Below are 23,618 nucleotides of genomic sequence, written 5' to 3' on the forward strand. Positions count from 1 at the left end.
TAACTGACATGTGTAGGGGCATCTGCTTATACTCAGGGCCTGGCATGAGGAGAGAGCCCTGGAAGAGTACTCTAGAAGCTTTGCTCTCAGTTTTCCTACCATCAACTACTAACAAAGCCACAAGGAAACCAATTAGTACCTTGAAACATAAACAGGTAAAAAGACATTTAACTCTCCCATTTCAACTGGGTATGGGTTCACTCTGGACCTAATAGGCTGAACATCATGTAGTGGAAAGAACATTGCATTTGGGGAACAGAAAACGGATTCCCATCCCAAGCTGAACTTAGTTACATGAACTTAAATTTTTCAATAACCTCTCTCACACTCAGTGTCTTCATCTGTAAAGTGGAAACAGACAAAGCTGGTTTTGTTCTGCCTAGCCCTTGGGTAGCAATAAAGCATAAGAAAGCAATTTGTGAACTGGAAAGAAAATATCAGGTAAGTTATTTTGTTTCTTACCCTCAAATGTTTATTTCTCATCACAAGCCTCTCCCCTAAGTTCCGAGCACACATTTCCACCTATCTATTCCATAGGACTTACCGAATGGCTAACAGGTGTGTTGGACAACCACCCAGCCCTTCAGGCCACCAGATGATGCCCAGCATGACTAAGAGACCTTGCCAAGCTGCCCGCCAACTGCAGAAGCCTCCTCCAGTGTGCTAAACACTACTTTAAAGGAAATTTCCAACAAATTATTTATCTGGACCTCAAACTGATTTTATCAAATAGCAATATATGCTCTTTCTCCAAAAGCTTGCTCTTCCTGCCTTCCCTTTTCTGTCAGTGATGATAATCTTCATAGGTGTATAGGCTTAAAGCAGAGACCTCATCTTTGACATTTCTCTCCATTCCTCCCCTCTTCCCTTTCACATCCCATTAAACACCATTTTTCTTTTCCTTCCTTGCATTTTGAAGTCTCACAGAGCCAGGCTTAAAACTAAGACCAGTCATATGAACTTAAGGAACTTTCCTCACCAGACTGACACTTGCTATCCTTATCTATGAAATGAGAATATGGAAGTTGCAGATTTGTTGTGAGGATTAAATAAGATTGTATTGAACACTACATCAAAAACTAATGATGTATTATATGTTGGTGAACATAAAACAAAAAAGATGGTGTGTCAAATGCATAGCACATGTTAGCTAAATTCTACCTGCTACTAAACTGGATGCCTCAGTGATGTCCAGTATCACCCAGCCTCTCCCCAAACCTACCTCCACATCTTCAGCCCTGTTGTTCACTTTGCCTGGACTATCCTCTCTCCCTCTTTCCCATTTCTGTCCATCATTCTTATATGCCTGCTTCTCAGACCATCTTTCAAACGCTATGTACCTTTGGCATCCAGGAGTGACACCTACTTCCTTTGAACCATAAATGATTCTTGGGATTTATTTCTACAACTCACGAGACACTTGACATCATGACTGTGTGCTCTGCTTTGGTACATATCATCTCTTCTTATAAACGTTCATGTATATTTTCTCTACACATGCCATTTACTTAACAAATCACTTCTAAGTGTCTGAAAGGAATGATCAATCAATTAATTGATGATGATGTCTGCACCTGGCATGGGCAAATGGAAAGTGATTTCGAAGTGATGGTTGATTTAAACAAAGAATAAGACACCAAAGACACTTCATATTTTCTGTGCTGATTTTTTAATGAACATCTTATAATCTTACAAAATAACTGGCTGTAGCTGTTTTACATTACAATACAGTAGATCAGCTCCTTTCACTGTGTTCCCAATCAAGCCATCCCCTTCGGGTGCTAACTGATGCACTTAATAGTGATCTTACAGAGGAGAGGAAGTGCCAAGTCCAATGTCTTGTAATGGAGGCAAGGAAAGGAGAGAATCAAGAATAACTCTTCACTTTCATGTACAGGTTTGCCTACTGCCCATTCTCCTTACTCTGTCCTCTCATCTCTCCGGTTGGAGACTGTCACACTAGCCATTAGAGTCAGCTAGTCCTGGGCAACCTGGACAACCAGAGCCCCTGGTTACTAGGAAAAAAAAGAAGCAGAGAAGTGACTTTTGGAACAAAGAAGGGCCTGTGGGAGAGGTCCTCCATGACCCCATGGATATGTAAGAGCAGCCAAATACAGACCACCACATAGAGTGAGTGGGAGTTGATATCTCCTGGGAATCCGTGACCACGGTGTCTCTGTCCTTCCACTTTGTTAGTGACATGAGAGCTCAACAGCCTGGGCCCCAGGGACACAGGCTAGAAGAGCCTGCCATCTCTGAATGGCCAGAGCTGATGAGGGCCGGGCAGCCTTCAGCCAGAAGGACTTTCCACACACCACAGAAACTGCCCTCTTGCCTTTTCAGGGCAAAAGTGGATTGTAGATGTTGCCAATGGAGAATAAAATATTCGTAAATGAAGTATGACAGAGAAATGTTCTCACTGTTCCTTCTGTGAAGAAACTGAGCACAGACCCACACTGGTGTGAACCACAGGCTTGCAGCCTTGTGGGGGAGCTGTAGCCTTCCTGAGCTGGGTGATGTCCAAGATACCTATTCTGCTGCCTCAGTCTCAGACAAGGCAGGATTCCCTGACAAAGAGCTTGATGCACTTCCAAGAATATGGATACTCTCCCCAAGAAAACAATTTTACAACTTTGTAAAAAAAAAAATGGAGGATCTAAACTTTTTCCACTCTCCTTTCCATATTGAAGCCTACTACAATCCTAGGAATATTTATTCTTTTTTGGGGGTACTAAATGTGAACCCAGACAATGAGGAGTAGGTATCTAGGTTTCCCTTATGGCTAGAAACATAGAGGACAAGGGTTTTTTGGATGGGTAAAGCTCTGCTACTTCCTTTCCCCAATGATGGTGCCACCCTCATTTTATGTCCCTAGAGATAAATATGTGTATACCCCCTTCTTTTTTTCCCATTCCAGAATATGGTTCTTTCCTCACGATAGCGGTGGGGGAATATTCCCTCTTCCTATTTGCAAAGCCATTGCTTCAGTGTTGGTGGGAAGAGTCAAAAACTTGTGGTCAGAGCCAAAGAGCAGATGATTCAGAGAGACCAAGGTTGCACTCTAATTTTGGCCTGTTCTTCGCTTCCATTGGAGAGGAAGCTCTGAGGGAGAAGCAAGCCTTCCAGCCCTTCTTGAGATAACAAACTGAAGTGTTGAGCAAGAAATTAACTCTCTTTCCCCAAGGCTTAATCCAGAAACTGTTACCAAAAACAACTGCAATAGACCATGTGCGAAAAGAGTAAGCCTGGGATGTAAATAGAGGCAGTTAATGTGGTCATTTTACCCACAGTCCATCTATTTAACCAGAAAGGAAAACGACAACAAAATGGACCCTAAATAGTTGAAATTCTTCTCTCTTCCCACAGAGTGTCACCCTTGCTCCACGTGTTTCCGTAGCTTGCTCGATCAAAAACTCTAGGTCATGGATATATGTTGTACTCAAATAGAATTTACCTCAGATCCTGCATTGCTTGAAGGATTCCCCTCCGATCTGTTCTGGAGACTTGGAACAAGGCCAAGTCTCTTTGACTCATTTCATCCTCCTGCCTGGGGCTCTAATTTACTCCTGGCCTCTCCCATCTCTATGGCCTCCTTTGGCTCCCCCATCTCTGTCTGTTCTTCCGTCTCCTCCCATTTTCTCCCTATGTCATGTCCATAACATTTTTTTCCCCAGATCATCAATTGGTCATGTGTCTGTGAATGATAGCCAGGTTTGGGGACTTAGAAGGAGAGAGGGCACAGGCCAACCATGAGAAATGTGCGAGTTCCTATAATCATGGCAATCAGAGAACAAGCCCCAGTATAAACTTGCTCACTGACTGGCGGGTAAGAGCCACCCTTGGAACAGACACATATGGGAATGTAGAGAATCCTGGGTCTCGCTAACTCCAAATGAGAGTTCTGAGAAATGAAAAGTAGTGAATATATTCTTTTTGGATAGAAATACACAAGAACCACAGTCTGGTTCTCCTGGCCCCAGCACCAATGGGTACTCCCACCTAACCTGCCATGCCTCTTAATGTTATCATCCCAACCCTTCATCTCCTCAAACTGGGCCCAGCTTCCTGCTCATGAAAAGATGATTAGCTGACATGTTCATATCAAGAACTCCACCTAATTTCTCTTTCCCTCCCCTTCACCACTTCCCTTTCAACCTGCCAACCCCCATCAATAGAAAAATGGCAGAACAAGTTTTCTTGCTGTCCTCAAACCCTCAGGATTCATTTTGGAAGTGAACTTCACAGCAGCAATATGTGGAACAATGTATAATTTTTAGCTTAGTAGACAGCAAAAAATATAATATATATATAATAGATTTATATAATTATGTTTAAATACCTATAAAGAACTAATAACTAACCTCATTATTACTAAAGGAGACTACATGAAAGAAAGGGAGCCAGTTTAGAGTAGATGAGCCCTGAAAGATGGCAATCCATTCAAAATGGGTGTTAACAGAGTGTCCCTGGCAACTTCTCTTCTAGTATTTTGGTATTGGTTTACAAGTTGGGTGGGACTGAATAGTTGGCAGGGTGCAGAGTGGGGAGTAGGGCAAGAGTTGAGGATGGGGTTGAATAGAATATAAATGGGGGAGGAGGGTCCTTGTATATCTATCATATTTCTCCTTCCACTTTTAATCAACTGCCTCTTTGAAGAAACTTTTGCTTGGGATTCTTCCCTACTTGGGCTACTTGATGCAACAGTTGGCACCTATAAACATTCTCCTGCATGTCTATAAGATCCTCATGCTCTTCCTCCTTCCTTCATTTCACAACATTTCTTCTTCATTCACCTTTTGTTTCCTGTTATGGAGGCCTCTCTTTCTTCCTGCCTCCAGGGCAGTGGAAGGAGGGGCTTGATCCCACAGTTACTGATTTTCTTCAGCCTTGGGGTCTCGGCAGGTGCATTCATCCAGGTCACAGTCAGCAGCAAATGGAATGACCTAGGGGAAATCAAAGAGAAGTTGAAATAACCCATTTTCTTGCCAAGCTTCATACTTTTCAACCAGCTTCTGCTTTTCTCACTTGGTCCCAGAGGAAGTGTGGGATTACTGTTAATATCACAGAACTGAAACTAACACTCAGTTCTTTCACTTACACATGTCTCTTTGAGCAAGGTAAATCTTCCTTGCTTCACTTTATGTGTGTGTGTGTGTGTGTGTGTGTGTGTGTGTGTATACACACATACATACAGTGGAAGGACAACAGTAACTACCCCAGGCGGTGTTAGTGTGATTTAAATAAAATGATGGATATAAAACACACATTTCCAGGCATCTATAACACCTGTTACCACTACTTTTAATATAATCATTAATGTCAAGAACCACTGCTAATGTTTTTGTTGCCATTATCCTCGTCACAAAATCCCTGTAAAGTAGGTAAGATGGATGTTAGCATTTTCTTTTTATAGGGAAGGCCAAGAGAGATTGGATGACTTAACTTAAGGTCATGACACTATCTGGAAAACCAAGGCTCTACAGCCTAGCTCTATGACTCCTACTTGGTGTTCTTGGAGCCATACTATCATCTTTGCCATCTTATAAGCATGAGGTTTTGCCCATCTTGAACCCAGGATGTACTTTGACTTGGTGAAACAATGCATCTCTCTACCCATTGTCTGTGGCTGGATTGCTTTCCTGCTATATAATTATCCCTACTCTGCACCAAAAATGATCCAGCAAAAGTTGTTCTCTACCTGTTTGCACTACAGCACCAACAGACAAATATACTTTTTGAGTGTCCATAACTAGCTTCAGAGAGAATTGGGCATTTTGAGAGATATGATGTAAAAAGTTTTGGCAAGGATTCTACCCTCTGGGCATGGACAATCTAGTGAGGTGAAAATAGATAGGCATAGCATTTAACCATCTAAGCACACTGAAAAGATGGGCTTGGTGATTGGGCAAGGGGGTTGGAAAATGGGTGGTATTATTTGGGGAAATTTTCCAGCATATTTTCACATGTGAGGTAAAATGTGATTTAGGGGGATAAAGTGCCTTTTCTTTCTTTTTTTAAAGTTTTTATTTATTTATTTATTTATTTATTTATTTATTTATTTATTTATTTAAAAAAGAGAGAGCAAGGGGGAAGGGGCAGAAGGAGAGGGAGAGAGAAAATGTCAAAAGAATGCTTAGCATGGAGCCAATGTAAGGCTCAAACTCACAACCCTAAGATCATGATCTGAGCTGAAATCAAGAGTTGGATAGTCAACAAACTGAGCCACGCAGGTGCCCCATGAAGTGTCTTTTCAAATCCCGATTCTAGTATATGCTGGCTATAGGCACTGAAATCCATTAAAGACAAACCCTAGATTTACTGAGTGTGAGATGGAGATGAGGCTAGAATTGCTTGCTTTCTTCTGAACCGGTCATATCTTCCTGTGTAGAGATGGGATACTTGACCAGTTACCGTCTGTAAGTGAGAAAAATAACTAGTTGACATGATTTCTGACCTGTTTTCCAAGTTCTTGATCTGTTTCTTTTGGTTTGGGATTTATTAATTTTTAGAGCAAAAGAGGGCCAAATTGAACAGTGATCTGATAAACCCCTGAGCATTCTGCATTAAATAAGTTAATTCACCTAAGTGGTAAGAACAGTGTCTGGCATATACTGAACAGTCAGTCATATCAGCTATTAGGTGCCATAGTATTCAAGTCTGTAGAGGTGACCACGTAGGTGTGACTTATTGTGAAGACATGTACAAGGAAAGAAATACTGTCTCTTGCATATTTCTGATTCATCAAATTGGCTAGCTAGCATCAAATATCTTTGGAGCACTTGGCTTTTTATCCATATTATAGCAAAATTTCAGCCTATTCAATTTCACAGGTTTAGCTTGAGCATATCTGTCAATTTAATAGAGCCCAGAGAGATAAAGATAAAAGGAATTGAGAAAAAGATTACTGCTCAGGATATAGTCTAGGGAGTGTTCCAAGCAGCTTGTGGTAGCCATTCAACATAAACTTGAAATATACTTATAATGTACTACATAGGATTATTAATTTAATTATGAAGATTAATAATAATCAGATGTCACTTCATTGGTAATTGTGCCTCCCCATGGGGTAGAGGCCATAATTCCCTGCCAACAGAGGTGTATGCTGAACAATGATAAGCAGATGTGTCTTTGAGGAGCAAAATCCATGGCTCTTCTGAAGGAGTTCCAGGACCAACTACTAGAGAACTAGTGTTTTCTAACAACCTCACCTAAAATCACTGCCTTTAATCTTGTCACCATAGAAGTGTCCATGTTTATTCATTATAAATCCCTCTTGACTACTGAGTAAAAATGATGCAGAATGAAGGAGAACCAGCCAAAGTCACTAGCTTTATTTCTGGAGCCCCTGCCCTGCCTGTTACCAGCACGTATGCTCACTTACCTTCTTGGAGGAGAGCGTGGAAGAGCAGCAGTCTCCCCCATCATAGTGGCAGTAGGCCCGGTTGTTGATGGTATCACACCATCCATCAGCTTGGAAAGGCTGGTGAGGACATGAGAAGTCAGTGTCTAAGAACAGTTTCCCTGGGCTTTGCACTACTCTCCTGCCCATCCCTACCATAATCCACGGAACTCAAGAGATATTAGGGGAGAGCACCCAAGGGGCAGGATACAAACTGACCTAACATTCTCAAAAAGTTGAGAAGTCTCAAGACCATTGTACCCAAGGATTTGTCAAATTTCACCTGTAACACCTGCTTCTGACCAGCTCTAGAGTCAGAATGGTTCATTTAAACTCCTTGGTCAACTTTTTCACCTTCTTGTAATAATAGGTCTTTATATAAAGTAGGTTACCAAATATTTTCACACATTTTAACTCTGTTGATCCTCAGGAAAAGCCTGTGCTGCAGGCAAGGTTGGCTTTAATGGAGCTGCATAGAAAGGACAAAAACCTCCCTGGGTTGCATAGCTAGGGTCAAGCAGACTTTGGGATTAGAAGTCATGTATCTTGACTTTCTGCTGCTTCTCCTGGATTAAGAACCATATTTTCCACCCCTTCTCCTGGTACTTGTATTCAGAAACGCTGGTAGTCCTGGCATGCTATGAAAACTCAAATTCTGTTTGTCCAGAATGCAGGGGTCCTAGGGTTTGGGACACCAGTCTGGGACACCAGACTATTTCTGGGAACAGAAATAGTCTCACGTGTACAGCTACCTAATGCACAGCAGCTAGACACAGGGTGAGAGCAGAAGCTAAACTGTTTCCATGCATTCCTGTTACTGCTACAAGTTAACAGAAACCAAAATGGGAAAGGGGTCCAGGCCAAACCAGAGTTAATGGAGTGTTTCTCCCGAAAAGGGAATGTATGATAAGAACAGCAACAAGAGGTTAAAAAATAGCTCAGAAGCCCAATGCATTGTTTCCCTAGAACTACTTCTGGAGAAAAACAGTGTCCCACAGCATCCTGGAGGGCATACCAGCCAGCCCACCTACTCAATCACATTGGCGGCTTCCCATCCTGAGTGGATGCCCAAATGTGAAGCCTCAGGAAACGTCTTGTGGCCAAACTCTTTGGACCACAAGACAGTCAGTAGACTTTTGAGTTCTGAGGTCACCTTCCAGTTTGCATGTTTAAATCACTCTCTCCCCCCACCCTCCTTAAATGTCAAATAGAGGGACTGTTGCCTATTTCATTGTGCTTTGATGAGATAGATAGATCACTAAGCTAAAAAAAAAAAAAGGCCATTAAATAATTTTCAGCAATTGAATTACATCAGAACGAGCTCATCCAAATTATTACTTCAATGTTTTGATTTATTCTATGGGGTCCTGAGGTCATTTGAACATCGTTCCAGATATATACCAGGATTCCAGTCACTGAAAAGTTGCTACTTGTGGGGTGGAACTCAACAGCTGTTCCACAGCTGCACGGCAAAGGCAGTTGAGAGCAGGAAGTAAAAATGAATTTTGTTTTCAACACGGGCCTCACTGGGATAGAAGACGGAGATTTTGAGATGTGCATTTGTCTTTAACACCAGAGTGAGTGACTCTGGCTCTGCAGAACTGGGGATAACTATACAATCAGGACTTGGGGCTACAATTGCAGCCCAATAATAAGAGTCAAAATACAGCTAGCTACATCCTTAACATCCATAAATGCTCTCAGGTCCTCCCAGGAGGACCAGATACATCTACTGAGATCCACCCCCCCACCCCCCCCACCCCCGCCGAGGTTTCTTTCTTCTTTTTCAAGTGTTTGGTGGAGTATATTTCCCTCCTCTAACACTGCATCTGTTACTTTTTCTCCAACCCTGACTGACTCATTGGCAAAACTTAATCTGTTCCTTCTTTATTTTTCATGTTATTGTCTATAAAAACCCGAAGAGCACCCAAAATACTTCGCTTACGTGTAAAAAGTATGGTGTTCAGTATGGAGGATTAAAGGGAGAGCTTCCTTTTCATAAGAACAACTTAAACTTTTGAATGGATTAATAAAGGATCCAGAGGGATCTTTGTTTCCAAAGTCTCCCCCAAGGATGGCTTCTCATCTTAGGAACACTAGGGAAGATAAGTTGAGAAGAGGAGAAATGGTCTAGGTGACCTTCTCCAGCTCCCAAGGGGCATCTACTGCTAGAGCCTGAACATGATTTCTAGAAACTGCTTCTTTTCTGCTCTTAAAGGATCATCTGGGAAGAAAAGGGAATTTATAAAAAGGGGCAGAAAACCGGAGAAAAGGTTGGAAAGACCCAAGCGTTTAATTTACTATATACCTATTAGAATTAATTGTTCCTCCCCCAACCTGCCAAAAACAACTACTCCACCCTAAACAAACAGAGTCTCCTATGGCAACATGTGCCTGGGAAACTTGAGAGCTTGAGTCCAAAGTTACAATGGAAAAAAGAAGAAGGGAAAAACGACTAATTGATCCAAAGTGTTTAAAGCATCTGAAGACTGAACGTAGATTAGATCAAAATCTCCATAATGGAAAGGTGTCCGCCTGGGGACATCACTCCTGCTGCAGGAAACTTCCCCCAAGGTGGGGTGCAAGGTTTCTCTGCACAGTGTGTCCAGAGGTGAATTTTTACTCCTCATACATATACCTCACTTATCCTGTAACATCTGCAAACAGAGTGTGTCACGTAAGTGAGTTTTTCAAATACTTGTAGTCTATTTCTTGAGGAGATACGTTTTCATTTTCCATTTTAACCATTTTGATAAAAGAAAAAAACATAATATTCCTCTTATCCTGCCTTTTAATAACTAATGGAATACAAAGTCATCAACATGAACATTTTTCATTTTCATTTACAGGAAGACTCTCTGTATTGGGCTACTTACTCTTTCATTAAGTGAGCCTCCTCCAAAACACACACACACACACGCACGCACGCACACACACACACACACACACATTTTTCATGAGTCAAGCTTCTTAAAATTATACCTGAAGTAAATACCTAGATCTGAGAGAGAGGCTAGGTTTCTTTTCTCATGATGCATGAGCTTGATGATATCTATGGCCCGCTAGCTGTGTTCCAGGCAGATGAGATAGCCGTATAAATGGCTGTGGGTCAGTGATGAAATCTGAAGAAGGGCTATCAGCCCATACGCCTATATGACTATGGAAACTGTACAACTTTGGAAACTTGTCAAAGTAGAGATAATTTCTTCTTTATGTTATCTATATTCTTTATGTTATTTTCTGTTTAAGGTTGTTCTGGAAAGCTAGGCATGGGGATGGTGGCCCTATCTGTTGTCTATGGATATAGTCATTCATTCAGTCATTCGATATCCTTTATTACAAACCTGTATGTGCCAGGCATTGTTATGGGGATACAAAGATAAATAAAACACAGTTCCGGCCCTTGAGAGAATCCACTGTAAACAAGTATAGCTTATGACAGTACGTGCTAGCGTAGGGGTGAGGACAGAAGTGCCTAAGCCAGATCTTGGTTGGGGAGATTTGCAAGGGCTTTCAGGGGCTGCCTCTGCTACATCTAGCCTCTCGGAGGAGAAGTTAGGACTGGATGATTCAGAGGAGAAGCCTGAGAAAACTTGTAAGGGAGAAAAAGAGGGTGAAAATAGAGAGCTGGGTGGTCCCAGACTGCCTATCACAGGGCCCACCCCCAAGAAGAGCTCCACAAACATTGACTGATTGGGTGATAATACTTCTATTACTTCAATTACATTAAGAACATTTTTCTTCTACAGCTTGCAACAGAACTCATGACCACATTGATGTTTTAGAAAGGTTAGTTTTGAACTTTAGATGTTCTGCTCTGATGACCTACAGGTTGGGATCTCAGCCAAAAGTGACTATCTCCTTATAGGTAGGGCACAGGGCAGAATCTGATCTTGATCCTTCATCTTGATCTTCATCTCTTTCAGACCAGAAGATGCTAATCACTTTCGTGCCTAATGCTCAACACTATTTTCTTTCTCCCACGTCATTTCCCATCAAAACTCTCTAGTTACGTGAATGACAAATCAGATCTACATCCATTTCTTCTTCTTGATGAGGCTGCATCAGGTCCCAAAGATGCCCTTTCCCAGGGAAGCTGTGGTGTCAGGCCCAGTGGAGTCCTTGCAGTAAATGGAAACTCTTGTAAATATATATAAGAATGTGTGCTCATTTTCTCTTTTTCTCTGGCTTTCCAATGAATGCTTGGCCTGATTCTCCAGCCTGATTCTCATTCTCCATTCAGTCCAAAGATCTGCCTACCATGTTCATACTGCCTGGGCTTCACTGCAAGTTTGCTCTTAGAATTTCACAGGCAAAACTTATGAGGTTTCTGAGGCCCCTCAAGAACCCTTGATGACCAGAACACTACTTGCTTTTGGGGTTTTCTTAAAGGATCATAGATACATGAAATTCTAAGGTTGGATGGAGCCTTGAAGACTATTTAGTACCAAACTCTTATTGTACAATCGATGAAATGGAGCCTTAAAAAAAAAGAGAAATGTCTTGTTTGTAAGGTGAGTTGGTGGCCATCCTGGAAATAAGGTAGAGTCTCTGGATTCTTGATCTGATGTTCCTTCTACTATAGCATGCTACCACTATCTGATGATTTCATTCCTTTTTTAATTTATTGGGAATGCAGGGTAATTTAAATTCCTTGGCACTTCTATACAGCAGACTTAGGTACAGGAGCATTAACAATAAAGTGAACCCAACGATCCAACACAGAAGCAAAAAAAGAGCTATATATATATATCAATTCCCCTGAACCCCACAACATCACTTCTGCTTTTCTCAGTTGCAGGTCAAAGTTTATTCCAAATAAGCTGCCTGGCACTATCACTCCTTCAGGCCTCAGGGCTTGGTCCTCACGTATTTCCCTAGAGGCTGATTTCCCCAGGAGGAAGCAGCACTATGTTCCCATCCCATCGGCAGATGCCTGCAACCCAGAGACATTTATTTCTGGGTCCCAGAATGCTCAAGCCAGATATTTTTCTGCTCACTACAGTCATCTGACGGAAAGAGGAAATGGAGCTGTTCCCCTCCTCCAGTGCTCACCCCTTGGGGTGGGAGGGTGCCAATGATCTCACATTTGTGGGTTTGCAACAATCTTCTTGGAAAATGTAAAATTAAAATAGATACCCTGAGATGGATTCTGCAGGAAGAGTTTCTTACATACAACCTCCTCTGGAAAATCTCATCTGGCTTCCTGGACCCAGAGAGTCCTCCCTGCCTGTGCGTTACTATGGTATATTTTGCCCATATAGGCATTATACAGGACTTAACACTCTGTACTATCAAGGGCTCAGAGTCTAATCTTTATAGTACCAGCCACTAGTTCAATGCCTGATGCCACAGGAAGTTCTCAATAAATGAATAAATATGAGGGTGGCTAACAACATTTCCTTAGCATATTTTGTGACCAGATCCCTCCTTTCCAATATTCCTCTCCTACTATGTACAGAGCATTGGTATACATTTATTTAAGAGTGGGAAGAGACGGTAGAATATACCATCTGAAAGTACTTCTATAAACAACCTAAAAATGTTGGATAAAATTTAACAATATCCTCTCAACTCCAGAGCTGGGATAATAAGAAAAGAAGAAAAATTACCAGGGGTCAAAAACAAAAAGAAGCTCAAAACCAGAGCAGGAAGAAGGTAGGGAAAGCATGGCTGTCTTCAGGATGTTTGCAAATATCTATAATCAAGTGGTTAGGTTTTCACAGCAGATTGGGAATAGGGGCCCAGATCTTGGGCCTCCACAAGGTGGGGAATGTGTAAGTGACACTGTTAGTATTTTAATAAGAAGGCTGTGTTCATGAGGACTGATATGGAATGACACAGTCATACAGCAGTGCCGCCCAGGTAACTTGGCTCACTTGCAACTGGGAGATCTGTTCCTACCTACCAGCCCTGAAGACTAGATGATGCAAATCCACTAATCACTAAGATATTAAGGATCTGCTGGATTACCAGATAGCAGTTGAAACTGTAGAGTAGACCCTGGAAGGCCAAGGGTCTGCTCTACACACAACAGACAAGCATGATGTAATTCAAAGAAAGGCAATGAAGACACATATTCTGTTGGACGGGCAGAGGGAAGCACCCCATTTGGTGGCCCTGAGAGAGGGATCTGAAGTTGGGGTTTAGTCCTGTGGCCTACTGTACTTTACTGGCCCATGTGAGGTCATATAGCTTTTGTGTAGGGCTTCAAACCTCTCTGTCAGAGCAATCCACCAGACCCTCAAAAACGGAAAAGCCAAGGTGCAACTTTATAGGGTCCAAAAGACAAGCCCGATTATAACCAGTTTATTTCTGTCTGACACCAAAACCAAAGCACAGTCATGGAATAGAAATAATCAAATAGTACAAAAAAACAATTCTTCTGAGAGAAATAGTTGGGATACACTGAGATGGAAAAAGAAAAGCAAACAAAATAAGGTCAAATGACTTCTTTTTCCTATAAAATTTTCATCAGCTTCAAGGTACACAGGGCTTAATACCTCCTGCTCTGGAAAATGATCAAGGCTGTACAGTCTGGTGATTAAGAGCATGGGATATGGTGTTCAATAAACCTGTGCCCAGATCCCAGCTCTGCTCCTTACCAACTCTTAAATTGGAGAAAATTACTGAACTTCTTTAAGTAGCAGTATCCTGGTTGGTGAGTGAGAATAACACCAACCTCATAGATTGTTGTAAGGGGTAAATGAGCAAATGGAGGTGAAATACTTAGCCCAGTCCTTGTTCCACGGTAAGTACTCAAAGAATCCTAGTTTTATGAAAGTGGCAGGAACGCTACCATTGCTTTTACTGCTGTGGGTTGGTGTCTGGGTTCCCTCCACAGAGACTCTGGTCAGAAAAACTTCAAGATTCTACCAGCAACACTTTAGAGTCAAAACTATGGATGCTCTCATTCCTGTACCTCCTGCCCCATTCCCTTTCACCACAAATGCATCATCTGAGTCATGAAGGAGTCAGGTGACAAGGGAAATGGGTCTGGAAATTATAAAAACAGAGTGGGAGAGGCCTGACTGGTTCCTGGAAACCAGGGCTCTCCTCAAAACCAGAGTGGTGACTTGAGTGTCTTAGCCTTTGAAAAACCCCAAACCATCACAGACACCTCTTCCTTGACGGGCACCACAGGAAAACAGGAAAGTGAGAAGACTCTCTGTGACTTACTTTTCAGCCAAAAATAACCTCCTAGCAGCCCCTTTCATTTTGCTGCAAATAAAGACCCAGTGGTGCAGACTCTTCTACCTCACTGACAAACATACACCCGCCTATTTCTCCACTAGCCTCCCCTCTGGGACCAACATAGCCAGGTGCTTCTACAGCCCACCCCAAGGCAGGGGCAGGGGGTGGGGTGAGAGCCCTGAGTGGTGAAGACAAGGCAAGGGGCCACTCACGTAGAGTCTGCATTGATCTGTGCCACAAAAATGTTGGCTCAGAATTAGACCTCTATTTCCCAAGAGACAGAGACAGAAGAGGACATCCCACCACAGGTCACATGGTCTTAGGGGCTCAAAACCAAATGAGGCAGCCCTCCTGATTTTGTGGTCTGCCCCATGTGTTGGGAAATGCCCCAGGAGTGAGCCACTGCTACTGATGGGAGCGTGTCCTGACCCTCACTGGACCTGGAGGCCTCACCCATGCTAAGACGCTTGGTACCTCTGGCTTTTTTTCCCCCGCCCCCTTTGGGCCCAACTGCATGAGACTGACCGTGACAGTGCCCAGTGCTCTGCTCCTAGCCACCATCCTTATTCCCTCGTCACATCTCCGTAATCAGGAGGTCACTGCCAGGCTCCTCTAGGCCATAGCTTGTCTCCATGTCTTAACCAAAGAAACCCCCAGACCTTTCTTCTCCCCCTCCAACAGTCTGACTCCTGTCCTGCACGCTTGCCCTCGTCTCAGGACCTGCTCATCCTAAGAAGTTGGCTGGTCCAGATTTTATGCCGGTGACTCCCAATCCTGTGCTGTCACCCTCCCTTCCTTCTCGAACCACACAGCAATGCTTCTCAGATGCAGTTGTCTCAGAGCCCTGATATTTGTGATGCAGCAAAGGCTGGGCTTGGGCTCCCAGCAAGAACTAATAATGACACACCATCGGACCTCATCTGCCTCTCCACGGCCAGCCGGGTGGGCCACTGATTCCCATGATTTTGTTTTTGTTTTTTTGTTGTTGTTCTGATGGGGGCTGGGAAAGGTGGTAGCTGCAGAGGGGGCCTGTAGTTGGCTTTCTTCTTTAAAAGAGGAATGGATTCACAATTGTTTGCATGGGGAATTTCCTGCCTCCTCTCCCGCTAACTGGAGCCAGCCTACTGTGTTTCAAAGTTAGAGATAGAAACCTTGAACACAAGAGCTTTGAACTCTGTAAGGACCACAGGAGCAGGGACACATCATTCATTCCCTCTTCCTCTCCTGCTTCGTTCCATGAGCACCAGGACCCCGAAGTAGCGCAAAGCCTAACATAGCACCGTAGGTTCTCAATGAATGTTTGGTGAGTGAGAGTCACGGATTCCCCTCTAGAAGAGACTTTCTGCTTTCCATTCTTCTTGCCTTTCCTCCAAGATAAGGTGCTTTTCCTCTGTCTTTTTCCCTCGCCTCCCCAGGTAATCTGTGCTCACTATCAATTACTCTCTCTACAACATCACCTTAAAATGGCTTAGCATGACCTTCTAGGTACAGGCTCAGCAACAGCAGACCCTTACAGAAGCAAACTTAAAGATTCAGAAGAATGAAAGTAGGAGCAGAAGTTCGGGCCACTGCAGACACCTTGCTGAGCAGGTGGGACCTGCCTGGCCCCTGTCCCCACGGTCGGTGGTCACTCACACAGCTCCCCCTCTCTTGGCCCTCCACCAGCTGTGGTACCAGGCCTGCAGCCCACACGAGGGGAACCTTACACCGTACATACTCCGTTCGAGAGCTGACATAGTAGCTCTGGGAGGCGAAGGAGACAAAAGGCTGAGGAACTTGGTTGAAGTCAGAGGTGGAGAACCTGCAGCTGGGAGAAAGGGCTGGAGAAGCACCGGGGCAGATGGCCGGGGTTATGCTCCGACTTTGAGCCTCTACTTCCCTCTGTCCCTGTCTTCTGGTTCCTTGGCCAGCCTGCAGTTCACGGGAGGTTGAGGCTGGCCTGGGCTGGCAAGGGGAATGTTCTAGCACAGCCCGCCACGCGTGCTCGCCCCCCGGCGCCCCGCCACATGCACGCCCATGCCAGGCAGCTCGGCATTTCTTGGCTCCCCACGCCTGCCTGTGGAAGATGACTGGGAATGCAGACTGTGGGAGGAAACGACAATATTCATTGTTTGCATTAAATATTTTTCTTGGCCCTCCTGCTGTTTGCTGAGCGTCTTATTTTTTTTCTTTCCCCATTCTCTCATTCCTTCTCTCCTCCCTGCCTCCCTCCATTTCTCCCCCCACCCTCTCTTTCTCGCTCTTTCCTCAGCAATCAAGCACTCGGGGAGAAACTTTGAGGAGAAAGCAGACACTCCTAGGGTGGAAGGAGCTATTTAAAGAAATCAAAGCAATAGACCAGACCTTTGGCCATTCCGATACCACACCCAGCTCTTCACAAAGAGGGTGCACTTTGGGGCAAATCTAAATCCATGATTTTGAGCATTCACAAGTGTTCCTGGGATATAACTCACAGCACGTGTTTTCTCTCTCATTCTCTCTCACTTTGTTATATGTGTATATACACATGATTACATACATGTAATATACACATAAAATACACATATATTCCATACACATATATACACATACACATAAATATTGTACATTTGATATATACAGTCTTCATATGTAAGATAGATGTATCATAATAATATACAATATGTACAATATAGATATATAACATTAAAATATGTTTTTATTCTATATACACATGCACGCACAAACACACACACAGACATATACAATTTCTCTGAAAGCTCCTGGCATAAAGAATGAACCTAAAGGTAAAAATAGTTTTATGAACTACAAGGCATCACTGAGAAACCAGACACTATTTTTTTTATCTTATATATGGCATTTTCTGTGTATAAGGCACTGTGCTATAAGGATTGTATGCATGATCTTACTAAAGCCTCACAACAACTCAGTGAGGTAGGTATTATTATCATGCCCATTTTACCAATTAAAACACCAAGGACCTGAGCCACTAAGGAACCTGTCTGGAGAAAAGACACAGAGCCACTGTTGATGCCCAGGCTTGTGCTATAATCATCCTGACACGTCCACGCTGCCTCCAGCATCGTTATCTAATAGTAATGACATACCGTACTCCATGTCTCAGTACTGCACCTAGTCCAATCTCTCACCACAACTGTGGGCATGCAAAGCCACTCTCTGAGGAAAAGTCAATGCTATAGTAATCCATGAAAGATGTATCATCTAGGATATTTAAGTTCAAAACATATACTATAAGCCAGGCATGAGGCTAGCTGCTGAAATCCTGGGATATCTTATCAATACATACTTAGTGTGTCTTCTAGGTATAAGGCCCCACAGTAGGTTCTGTAGATGACAAAGTCTCCATTAAAGAAGCTTTGGTGTCATCAGCACTGAATAAGACAGAATCTGAACAGCATCTGAGACAATAGGGAAGAAATCCCAGGCCAGTGGAGGACTGATTCCCAAAGTAATTAATGGCACCAATAAGAGCTGTAAGGTTCAGAATAGGAAAGGGGCTGGGACATTTCAGAAAGGCTTTATGGAGTATATAGAGATTCAATCTTTGAGCACAGATGGGATTTGGTCAGAGACCTAAGGAGAAAAATCCCAGCAGGAGGACAAATATAAGCCAAGAATTCAGATTACAAAAAAAAGATGTATCTGTGGTTTTCTGCCTCAAGTATTAATGGCCCACATTTGGAACTAGGTCAAAATCTCCATTTGGAGGAATCTAGCTAGTCCTTATCCTGAAGACAATAAGGGAGCACTGGAAGGTTTGTTTTTTTAGTTTTTTGTTTTGTTCTGAGCGGAAGGGGAACACAATAAAAGTTATGTTTCAGAGGCTGGATCTGGGGACAGTATGGGAAATGTTCGGGACAGAAGTGGAAGGATTCAGAGCAGGTGGAAGTTTACCTCAAACAGATCTGAACTGAAAAGAACAGAATTGTCTGGTCATAATATGGAAATAAACAAACAAACAAAGCAGACAGAGGGGTATTGTGAAGGAAAATTGCCAGGATTTGGAAAATGGTTGTATTTGGGTAGAAGACCAATGGAGGTGAAGGTTTTTCTATGACATTTTGACTATTCAAATCATGCTAAACTTTTCTCAAAAAATTTGCTCATTGAAAAAATAGCTAGAAAGAATCCTTACTAAATCTAAGGACTGAGTCTTAAGAAATAGAGCCCCATCAGTCAGCAAACTCTGTCCCAGCTCACAGTGAGAAGCTCTGTTTTCTTTTTCCATATAAACACAGGCCTAGAGGGGGCCCAGACTATTTTCTCTCCTGCCTGATTTCTGCCAGGCTCTCTCCACAACTTAGACATGACTATTTTATCACCCCCTGAAATACTCAGGTCCAGCTGAGTTGAGGAATGGCAGGAGGGAAGTGTCATATTTATTCTAGAATATTTTCTTGCCAATAGTCTTGTTTCTTTTAGCCCCGGTCTAATGTTTAGTTCCTGCGTCTATGAACAGCTCAATTTGTGTGCCTGATTATCGTGGTTCTCAAGCTCACCCTGTCACGCCATCCTGGGTCGTCAATCTGGCTGTTCTGTTCTCTGTTAATTGGTAGATGCGTCCAGTCTCTCTTTCCCCCATATGGAACCTATTCTCTGTGCAAGGGTCTTGTTTATATTCCCTTTATCTCAGGGATGCTTGTCTGTATATCTCATTGACTCATCCACTGATCGGCTGTTTCACATATTCCCCACGCTCACTTCCCTGGTCTCTGATCCTCGCTCAGCAGGGTTCAGTGGCACGTCACCTCTTCCTCCAGCTTAAAGCTTGCAAAGCCCGGGGAGGTGTCCCAACAGGTGGCCAGCACCCTGTGTTCATCTCTTAGCTGAGTATTCTACAAGTCCTATGCTTCTAGTTTATGTGTTGTTTATTTGTTTTTAATCTTCCTACCAGTTAAGAATGGGGACTCTAGAATCAGACTGCCTGGGTTCATGTACTTATCCCACATTTGCTACCTCTGGAGCTTTGGAAAGGTAACTGAATTCTCAGCCCCTCACTTTCCTGTTTACTGAACAGGAATGGTAATAAGAGGAATGATTCCTTGGTATGCACCTGGCATACAATAAACACTCACTAATGTTATTAAGTATACTGTGCAACCAGGAGCTATTTCTGTCTGTTTGTTTTCTGAGTGAAGGTGGAGAGTAGCCCTCCCGAAGGTGGCTACTGGAGAACCTGGTCATTCTTCCTTTCTTTTAACTACGGCTTGTAGTCCCAGGGATCTTATATTTACCTTTTCCAACTATGGGAATAGAATGACCATATAATATATGATCTTAAGGCAGGAAAAATACCTAAGTCAAGTTATCTGATACTCATCCTCTCTCTTACATTCTATTGTAGACAGTTGAGGTATAGGTAAAGCAGAAGTGTTGTGTTAAAGTCTGCCGTCAGTCACTGCTCTCTTTCTCCCTCCAACATCTCCACTTCTTTGCTGGACCCAGCTTGCTCTGACAACTCCCATGACCAATGTATCCATCTCTACCATAGTATCTACATATTCTCCTACCCCTCTAGAAAGCAGCTAACATATTAAGGGGTCAATGATAAATATGTATCTGCAACTAGATAAAATAGAAAATGTTCAGGCAAAAAAAAAAATGACTTTAATATGGGAAAGTTTGAGACTTTGTGAATCACCCCTAAAATTACATAGTGCAGGTAGCCACCTATTAAAGAAACCTGGGAAACTTAGTTCTATGTATCAGAACATTTTCTGCTTAGGTGACGTGAGCATGAGCAATGCTATTAGGAACAGCAATGCTGTTCCTCCAAAAGCATATGTTCAAGCCCCAACTCCCAATATGATGGTATCTGGAGGTAAGGCCTCTGACAGGTAATTAGGTTTAGATGATATCATGATGGGTTCAATTCTCTTAAAGAAGACATACCAGTGCTTCCTTTCTCTCTCTTCCCTGTGAAGACGTAGCAAGAAGGCAATCATCAGCACACCACAAAGAGAGCCCTCACCAGGAAACTGAATCATCCAGCACCTTGACCTGGGATGTCCCAGAACTCTGAGAAATAAATGTCTATTGTGTAAGTCACCCATTCTATGGTATTTTGTTACAGCAGCCTGAGCAGACCAACGTACATGATGAATTTATTAATTCAGCTCTTTTTAATGATTTGTCAGCACAAAGAATTTTCAGAGCTCCTATCTGAAAAAAGGGGGCATGAAAAGAAAGTAAGAGAGGACAGGAAGGAAGCAGCTCCCAGAGGGAGCCCAAAGAAGTAAAAAGATCACTGGCTGCTATTCAGTTACTAGGCAATCTGGATGGATCTGTCCATCGGGCTGGGCACACAGGGCATGGAAACAGGACAGGTAGTATGGCCAACAAGCTGGGCAGGCTGCAGGCACTCGTGACTCAGCTGCCGTGTCATTAGGGTCATAAGCAGTTCCAAGGCCAGAGACTGTTCCCAGAAACCTAACAGCACTGCAGACATGCACCACCAAGTTTAATATTTCTCACATTAGAAAGACCTGAGTTGAATTTAATCTCATTTTTAATTAGTCCTCACATCGCCTGGTGAGACAGATTAATATGATTATCCATATTCCACTGATGGGGAAAATGAGACAAAGGCCATGTCCCAAGGTCACTTGGGGAATGAGCAATAGAGGTGAAAATTAAACTTAAGCATTTTAAACTTTCAAACCAGCACACAAGGGAGAGGACATTGGGGAGTAGCTTTCATCTCCATTTGTTTGGGATCTTTCACATCTGGATAATGCATATTTAATTTATTACTTCGTTTCTCTAATTAGAAAAATATATTAAAAAAGAAAATACTAATTCCAGTTCTGAACCCCAATATTCCATATTCAATGCATAAGGAATTTACCAAATAATATATGCCAGGAGAAGCCAAAGAAGAGAATAAAATGAATACTACTTAACCTCATGTGAATATTTATTGACTATTTATGGAATGTTTAATAATAAACTACAGTGTGTGTGGGGGGGTGAGGGTGGATATAAACATAGAGGAATGAAACATGCCCCCCTGCCCTCCAGAAGCATTTAACTGGATATTCAAAATAGGTATACCAACAAAAACACAAATAGCATACACCTCTAACCACACAGGCAGGAACCAGGTTTTTCTTTTTTTCCCACAGTAGATGGTCAAGCATTATATGTTGCTAAAGTATTGGTTGAGTTTTCTCAGAACAAATTGAGATAATGTGAGAGACAAACCCACGGAATAATCATCCACCCCCCGTCCAACCCCATTAACTTCATCTTCAACTCCTCTCTATTCATGTCCAACTCCAAATGTTTACCAGTTCTATTGCAGAAATAGTTTTGTATTCAGCCCCCTTTATTTCTTCTCTTTTTACTTCCTCAGTTCACTGAGGAGGCTGTTACATTAGCTCAGGTTAGAGATGATAGGGTTCTGACTTCCATGGTCAAAAATATGTCACTATGACTTTCTACCTAAAGTATAAGTCCTATCATTTCTTCTCTGTAACAGAGATATTTTGCTCACCTGGTATCTGTGTATTCCCCTGTGTTTCCCTGTCTCTCCTGAGGTGGGCTTAAGGCCATGTAACCATGTCCTGGTAAATGGAAAGGCAAGCAGAAATGATGTATCACTTCTGGTCCAAGGGACTCAAGACTTGCTGGCCTCTGTTTCTTTTCCATCTCTTTGGAGGCAACCATGGAGACCAAATTTTGAGAGAACAGAGGAATAAGATGGAAGAGATGAATGGGTTGCTTGAAAGATTTATACCTTTAGACATTTAAGACTTAGCCTCAAAGACCAAATCAAGGGGTGGATCTTTACACCATTTGTTAAGACTTCTAATTGGATTGAAGTGGCACCTACAGGATCCTTGCAACTGAACAAAATGCTTCATAGAAAATGGACTAAGGACTTTGTCCCAGAGAAGACTCCTAAGCTCAGAATACCTTTAATTAAATCTATAGAGAGAGGCACATCTGGAAAAGACTTGTAAGGATAGCTCTTGGTATATGGATTTGACTAAAATTAAATATATACCAAACCAATAATGTCTGTGAGTTGAGGTGCCAAAAGTATCATCAGCTTAGATTAAAAGAGACTCTGGAGAACATAAAAAGATTTTTGCATCCCCCATATTCTACTATGACAAAGCAGGCAGAGAAAGCTACCTAGCTTCCAATAGATGGATGTTATCCAGTGCTCCTTTTCGTGGCCCAAGAGGATAATGGAAAAGGAAGGACTTCCAAATCAGCAGAGCCCAGAACCATGAAGAACAATGGACTTGGGAGCTATACCCAGGGAGTAATCAAAAGCTTATAACAAGAAGCATTCCCTATTCTTAGAGATTTTTTGCAACTTTTCTCAGAGGGATTTCAGAATTGTTGTTGACCAGTAACTGTTATATGTCTCTCATTATTCTCCTTGAAAGGGGATGTTTACTGTAGGTGTGTCTTGTCTCTGTTCCACTTTGTCCATCAGGTGTGGAAGGCAGAGAACTTGTGATTTTAGTACACCAGGCTCTAGATTAAGAGAAGCACATCATAACCTGATAGTAAATCATGATAGTCTAGATTTTCAAGCCTGATGCTATGACTGGGTAAGACTTTTGGAGTGTCCTGGGATCAGGTGGAATAAATTTGAATGTAGCAAATGTTTGTGCTACAAAGGCTGAATGGCAGATGATATTATAGGTCTACAGTTCCTTTCACTCTCTCTTCCTTCGCTGTGACTTCACTATCAACAGAGTATAATTCCTCTTCCCACTAATTTTGGACCTAGGTATGCGGATGGTCTTGACCAATGTAATGTGAGTGTGCGCAACATATGCTGCATTTGACCAGAGGTTTTGAATGTGCTGGCACACCTTTGCTGATGTTTGGGGATTATTTGTTATGCAGCATTATTACAGACAAATTTGATGACTGCAATATACCACTTCCTTCAAAATCTTTGCCTTTCCACATGCTTCTGTTTATCCTTCAAAAGGTTACCGCTCTATAAGATCTCCATGTGATTGAGACAAGCTATTTGCTTTATCCTCTGTGCTCCCATGTG

The 23,618-nt window shown here is 42.6% G+C and overlaps 1 protein-coding gene across 1 annotated transcript in view; it reads right to left on the reverse strand.

The window, feature by feature from the left end:
* Positions 1 to 4,868: 4,868 nt before the first annotated feature.
* PAPPA2 (pappalysin 2) overlaps positions 4,869 to 23,618 on the reverse strand; it is a 260,705-nt gene continuing 241,955 nt past the window's right edge. The window contains exons 21-22 of the mRNA XM_088016851.1: positions 7,382 to 7,480; positions 4,869 to 4,943 (exon numbers count right to left, since the gene is read on the reverse strand). Of these exons, the coding sequence (XP_087872977.1) occupies positions 4,869 to 4,943; positions 7,382 to 7,480 (174 nt within the window). The remainder of the gene's footprint in view (positions 4,944 to 7,381; positions 7,481 to 23,618) is intronic.

The sequence above is a fragment of the Eumetopias jubatus genome, unplaced genomic scaffold (genome assembly GCF_037043125.1).
Source record: "Eumetopias jubatus isolate StellerSeaLion01/CBP00866 unplaced genomic scaffold, mEumJub1_p1.0 scaffold_12, whole genome shotgun sequence".
Lineage (NCBI taxonomy): Eukaryota > Metazoa > Chordata > Mammalia > Carnivora > Otariidae > Eumetopias > Eumetopias jubatus.